The sequence below is a fragment of the Canis aureus genome, chromosome 27, assembly GCF_053574225.1.
Source record: "Canis aureus isolate CA01 chromosome 27, VMU_Caureus_v.1.0, whole genome shotgun sequence".
Taxonomy (NCBI): Eukaryota; Metazoa; Chordata; class Mammalia; order Carnivora; family Canidae; genus Canis; species Canis aureus.
In genome coordinates, this window is record NC_135637.1 from 45,746,720 (window position 1) to 45,753,901 (window position 7,182).

General features: G+C 40.5%; 1 protein-coding gene across 1 annotated transcript in view; it reads left to right on the forward strand.

The window, feature by feature from the left end:
• The window catches only part of LOC144299458 (nebulin-like), an 11,324-nt gene extending 8,233 nt beyond the window's left edge, over positions 1 to 3,091 (forward strand). The window contains exons 6-8 of the mRNA XM_077874970.1: positions 1,039 to 1,139; positions 1,227 to 1,335; positions 2,810 to 3,091. Coding sequence (XP_077731096.1) covers positions 1,039 to 1,139; positions 1,227 to 1,335; positions 2,810 to 3,091 — 492 coding nt within the window. The remainder of the gene's footprint in view (positions 1 to 1,038; positions 1,140 to 1,226; positions 1,336 to 2,809) is intronic.
• The last annotated feature ends 4,091 nt before the right edge of the window (positions 3,092 to 7,182 follow it).

Below are 7,182 nucleotides of genomic sequence, written 5' to 3' on the forward strand. Positions count from 1 at the left end.
ATGCTCCGATTATAGTACAGTCCAAAATCAACCAGGCCCAAAGAAGTGATATGAGTGCTAATTCTATCTGTAGTTTAATAACGGAAACAAATACATTTGGTTCTAAACGTGCTGATCACCTGTGGTTATTCTGCAAACCAAAGAGACTCAGTTCCATGAGCAATTCTGTAACTCTCCCAGCTTTTCACTAATAAGGCACACCTACGTCACGTCTTCAGGGTGTTATGGATGCTACGCTGACCGTCCTTCCAGCCATTTAACACTGAAGGTCAGGGGCTTCTCTTGATGACAAGACACACTATAAGCCTATTTTTAGGAAAGACCAAGAAAATGAATGTATGCGGCACACCTTCTGGAGGAGCTACGTTGTAAGTCAGAGCTAAGACAAAAATCATGTAGAGTAAAAACCACCCCAAAGTCCCATCAGTCACCCACCAAGTGTAAGATAGATAGTGTGTGTATCCCACCCAGTTAGCCTTTTCGGTGCTCAGGGAAGTATCTGCAGGTTAACATTTTCATCAGGCCCTCTCCCGGGGCTAACTTCTGTGAGGTGCCCCTACCGCACGAAGCTCAGAGGTTCCTAGCACATACCAAGGGACCTTTGCCAAGGCTGAACGGGCACTAGGATGGGACTCTGTGCATTGCATGTGAGACCTTGAAGGCCCACAGATCTGCACAGGTGAATGTGAAGGTGACCCAGAGAACGTCTTTCAAGAAAAGCACCTCTGTGTAATGTGATCTGTTCTGAAATTATTTTCCTGTGTCGTTAAACCCTTTTCCCTCCTTTGTTTTGTTCATGCATTTCTTTTTTTTAATTTTTATTTATTTATGATAGTCACATCAGAGAGAGAGAGAGAGAGAGAGAGGCAGAGACACAGGCAGAGGGAGAAGCAGGCTCCATGCACCGGGAGCCCGACGTGGGATTCGATCCCGGGTCTCCAGGATCGCGCCCTGGGCCAAAGGCAGGCACTAAACCGCTGTGCCACCCAGGGATCCCCTTTGTTTTGTTCATGCATTTCTTTTCATCTCTCAAGGTAGCATACAAAGCCAGAGGAGAAGAACTTCTTCACAAGTACAACCTGCCAGCCGACCTGCCCCAGTTCATCCAGGCTAAAGTTAATGCCTACAGTATCAATGAGGTATGCACGTGAGCTCAGCTGCTGATTGCGTGTGAAGGCCTTTCTAAATGTGGCCTCAGTTATATGCAAGGGACTTTTTTCTTTCAGAATATGTACAAAAACAGGCTTGAAAGATTTGAGCAAGAAGGGCTATGACCTGAGAACGGACACGATTCCCATCAGAGCCTCCAAAGCTGCCTGGCAGGCAGCAAGTGAGGTAAGTGCCGGTGGTGGGGTCACTGGTGTGTTGTAACTAGGAAGTATGGGTGGGGTGGATTCGTTATGCAGAAGTCGCCGTGTCTGCTGTCCCCAGCACGAAGTGAGTCCTGTTGAAAACTATTTAGAAAAGAAAGTTCCCTAAAAAGGTCTGAATTTTCCTGGCAGTAAGGATTTGTAGAACCTTTACTAACCTGTTTTAGTGCAACACTCTAAGTTTAAGGTCTCCTCTGCATTTTTGTACAAATTCACATTATTCTCCTCATGGAAGTAAACAAATCAGTCACTATTTAAGTCCTAATCGCCTCCTGGGGGTAAGATTTTTGTCTCAAAATTTTCTTAATTTACATGGATTCCCTCTTTCCCTTATTTCTTTTTAATTAATTGCTTCCAGAGATGGATTAATTGGCTCCAAGGTCCATAGCAGTCATTAGGCTCCATGAAAGTTAAAAATTTTGTCTTTTTTCTTTTCCTTATCATACTTGTAACTATGAACTAGTTACTTTCCTCTTTGAGATTCAAATCAAATTGACTCAAACCCCTACCAGCTAACCTCTAGGAAGTAGGATACCCTTCCTCCTGCTCAATGCAGATATTCTGAGGTTTGTCTTTCCATTACCTCTGGCTCCTACTTTGTACACAGTGGTTTTGCTCATGCTCACCTGGACTCTCCTGCCCTGGGTTCACTTTTTTCTGGTCTGCATGGTCCAGAGATGGAACACAGCAGTCCAGAACCATCTTTTAGTCCCCCGAACCCAAGTCCCAAGCACAACCTCATCGATGGTTTGAAATGAAGTTGACATTGCGCCGATGTAAATAAGTTACAATTGAGTAATAAATACTGGTATCATCAAAGCGCTGATGATACCCATTCCCTTTCTTTCTGGGTGCACTCTTCCAGCTCCTCCCCACCCCAACACACACATTAGCTTTCCTTCACATCTCTGCTTCTCAGTTTCCCATGCTTCTTCCCAGATCTCCCCAAGCAAGTTCAGTTCTTCTCACTTTATAATTTAGATCCAATTCATGTTTACACACAACTGGCTCTGGGTCTTCCTTTGAATATCCAAATACTCATTAAAATTCTACTACAACTAAGATAGCCAGCTATTTGGGGAGGGGTCTCCTGGAGCAGCACAATATAACTGGTAATGATTGCAGAATGTTTATCTTTTCATTTGTCTCTACCAGTGTATAAGTAGAAAGGAACTTACTACCTTGTCTCTGACATGAATTATGGAAACGTTCCCCACCCCAATCTATCTCAGGTGGCTGAGGCAGCTACAGACAATTAAATGGGCTCTAAGTAACATTTTAATTTTACCAGGCTACATTTCAAACTATATACAAATGAATACATCTAACTGGTTGTTGAAGTAATTCCTGGGAAGCTCAATTGCTTTAAATCATAGTCTTATTGATCAGTAAAATCTTCATAACTACATTTTAAAATATACCCACTTTGTTTCCAATAGGTTCAATACAAAAAAGATTATGAAAACACCAAAGGGAAAATGGTTGGCTTCCAAAGTCTCCAAGATGATCCTAAACTGGTTCACTATATGAATGTAGTCAAGATACAATCCGACCGGGAGTATAAAAAAGACTATGAGAAGACAAAAACAAAATACAACACACCCCATGATGTGTTCAATGTTGTGGTAGCCAAGAAAGCTCAGGATGTTGCCAGCAATGTCAACTATAAGCATACACTCCATCATTACACCTATCTGCCTGATGCCATGGACCTGGAGTAGTCTAAAAACATGATGCAAGTACAGAGCAATGTAAGTGACACTTATTTCACAGGATAATCCTCTCCTAAAGTCAGAAAGTGCATGAGAACCCACTGCTTGGGGCACTTACTCCTTTTTTTTCCCTTTGCAATAGAATGCCTGCAAGGAAGACTACAACACCTGGATGAAACGCATAGGCTGGATACCTATTGGCAGTCTAGATGTAGAAAACGTTAAGAAAGCAGGTGATGCCCTGAATGAAAAGAAGTACAGGCAGCATCCAGACACCCTCAAATTTACCAGCACCGTGGACTCCCCAGTTATGGTCCAGGCAAAACAGAACACAAAGCAAGTCAGTGATGTAAGTACAAAAGAGGGGGCCAAGAATGGAGGGAGGAGGCTTCAACAAAATAAATAGCAGCTCAAAAGTTTAATTCTTCTGAGCCATTAATTTTCCTTTTACTTTATGTATTTTAAAATTACAATTACAATTATTTTTAGTTTGGGGGTCACCTGACTGAGTGGCTGAGTTGGTTAAGTGTCAGACTCTTGCTATCTCAGATCAGGTCTTAATCCCAGAGTCATGAGTTCAAGCCCTGCATTGGGCTCCATTAGGAATACAAACAAGAACAACCACAACAATTATTTTTAGTTTGGGCACTAACATTTTCTTTTTTCTTCTATATTACTATTTATCTTCCTTTTTATAACATCTTCCTTTTTAGCTGCCTTTGAAATACTGTGTTATGGGATAAATTTGTTGTGATGAAAAAGTTCTACTCTTGTACTACACCTGTATATACACACACAAAATTTAAACTTGAATTCCAGACACTTTAACAAACTCATCACCTTCAGATCCATATTAAGTTGCATATATTTGCTGTTCGTATATAAAATACTAGTACAGGGAAATAACTCACATGCGTATATGGTTTTACTTCTCAGAATTCATCATACACAAATATTATAGAGGCTTTTGAAAACTTAGGTCTTGGGGATCCCCGGGTGGCGCAGCGGTTTGGCGCCTGCCTTTGGCCCAGGGCGTGATCCTGGAGACCCAGGATCGAGTCCCACATCAGGCTCCCGGTGCATGGACCCTATTTCTCCCTCTGCCTGTGTCTCTGCCTCTCTCTCTCTCTCTCTCTCTCTCTCTCTCTCTGTGACTATCATAAATAAATTAAAAATTTTAAAAAAAGAAAACTTAGGTCTTGGAGATTAGTATGTTATTTGCCTGGCTGTCCATGAGCGATGTGTATGACCTGGCTAAGGTCAGACCTAAAGGGAAGCTTAGTGTGTAGAAGAACTAAAGGGACATGGAAAGCATTTATTTATTAATCCATTGAATGAACGTTTTTGAACTCCTTCCCTGAGCCGGGCATTGTATTATATGCTGATGCTATAAAGACGCCATAGATGATGAGTGGTGAGATAGATAGGAGATGACAAGGATATAAGAGTGTAAGACAAAGGCATGGATGGAACCAGAGCATTGCCACACCAAGAGGTGAATGCTACAGGAGAGGTATGTGCCAAGTACAAGAGAAGAGGGTAACCCCCCACCAAGGCTTCCCTGGCAAATAAGGGAAGGGTGCATTCCTGGTGAAAGAAAAAATCATGATGACCAACAAGAGCTAATGAACTGGAAGGACGGTGAAGGGTTCGGGATTATTATGTGATCATTGAGGATCTTGTGTGCTTATACTCTGGAGATTGTGGGGTAGGTAATGGGAGGTGTTGAAGATCTTAATCCATGGAGTTGGATTATCAGATCTGTGTTCTAAAAGATACTTCTGACCAAGAGTGCTGAGATGGCATTGATGAGGGAAGAGATGGAGGTAAGAAGATGGATTAAAAGCGCTTACAGAAACCTAGCAGAAGACTCCTTTGGACTTCAACTAAAGCACTAGCAATGGCAGAGGACATGTGTAGAGGGTAGAATCGGTGAGACTCTGTGAATGCCTAGCTATGGTTTCTAAAGGCAGTGAGGGAATAACGTTAGCTCTTGGATGCCTAGAAGAAATTATTTAGGATTTGAGAATTCAAATAGATATCAGCCTCTTTAGACTTTGTGATACATAGACAACAGTTTACATGTGATAATCTGCTTAAAGGTTTATGTGATAAATGACAGTCAAGAGACTGGAAATCTAGTGGTTCCAGTTGTATTTTAGATTTTAGAAATCAAGCAATTTCTTTTCTATTACCAAGAGGAGGATACAATCTAAGTTCTACATCCTGGACCTAGCTGTCTTCCTGACATCTGTAAAAGGATAAGATAGGGTAAGTATGAAATGGTAAACCTCTTAAGTACACTGGGTTTATGTAGAAGCGCCCTCATAGCATGAGGAAATTATTATATGGTTTTAGTGCTACAATTGTAATTGGAAAGTTTTGTTTTTTTTTTTAGCAGAAGTGAAAGTCTCATTCTAAATGCCATTTTCTAAGAATCAAAAACCCAAAACAAAAACAAGACCGGTTTACTCCACTAGCAAAGATTGGACTTTTCTGACTTTGGTAAACTCCATTTATTCAAATTAGGGTTTTGCATTTGAAATGATTTCCATTCATCTCTAGCCATCAAAGATCACTGTTTTCTACTTTTCTGTCTATTTTAATACACGGAGTTTTTAGGTCTTTCTGAAAATGACAAAAATGCTTGACTTTTTTAAAAATAGGAGAATACCTTTGATTTTTAACAATAGAAGTAGTAGAGGGACTGTGCTGGGAATAACTCCTTTAAGTGTACAATTGAAGCATTTTATTTTGCTTTTAACAACTTTATTTTTAGAAGATAACAGCAAAGTAATGTTTGCCCTTTGGCAAATGTAAGATGACAATTTTAATTGCTGATTTTTGAGGATTTTGGGGAGTTTTGTGGGAAGAGGTCAGTGTGTGGGGTGTGAAAACACAAGCTATTGAGAGTATTTTAGTGGCTCATAACATTGGAAGGATTTCTGATAAATGACTTCAAAAGACATTTGAAGACATCTTCTAGTATACCTAGAACTTTTTCCTTTGGAATATTTCTTCTTTTATTTTAAAACATACTTTATTTAAATCCAATATGTTAGCATAGGGTATAACATACAAAGCTCATCTCACCACTGCCCTACTTAATGCTTGTTACCCAGTTACCCCATCCCCCCACCCACCTCCCCATCGGCAACCCTTTATTTGTTTCGTAGAGTTTGGAGTCTCTCATGATTTGTATTTTTCTCTAACTTCCCCCACACACACTCAGTTTCCATCCTTTCCATTGTAGTTCCTTTCATGATTTATTCCAAATACTCCTTTTTTTATTTTTTATTTTTTAATTTATTTTTTATTGGTGTTCACTTTAAGCATTTTCTTTTTTGTACTCTCTGTGATACATGTTATTTTTGTGATTGCGTATTGCAGATCTTCTACAAAGCTAAAGGAGAAGATGTGAAACATAAATACACTATGAGTCCTGATCTTCCTCTGTTTCTCTAGGCCAAGTGCAATGCTTACAATATGAGTGATGTAAGTAGGGTTTTCAATGGGGTGTGAAACCCAGACAAGGTGGTACAGTAATAGAATCTCAGAGTAGGATGGGGCCTTGATAACTATTTAGGTTGGTTTCCCACACACACACTGGATGGAGCCTATCTCATGACGATGGCTCTCTGCCTCTTAAGTCGGCCTCTTCCAGGGCAGGATAATTCCAAAAGGATGTGACATTCTCCCTTACATGGAGCCCAACATCTATTCCTCTCAAACTTCGAGTTGGTTTTCCTCATTTTGCAAGTGGAGAGAGTTATTATCCTGCAGAAAAATAAGAATGAATGAAATCCTTTTATTACAGCAGACCTGAAATTTCTAAAGCTAACCACCAGGTCTTCCCTTGACCTTCCTTCCATAAGAGTGGACAACTTCATTTTCTCTAGTTGGTCCTCACACGCCAAGGTTTCCAGAAAGAACCTTTATTCCTCTCTTCCAGATCCACTCCAGTTTCTCAGTATCCTGCTTTGCTCTGTACTCAAACCAGGTTTGGGTGTATAATTGGTGCAGCATCCTGTAATGTCATGCTACACAAGGTGTAATGTTTTGCTAATGTGACTTCCCAAAATAAAATGTACTGTAGAAGA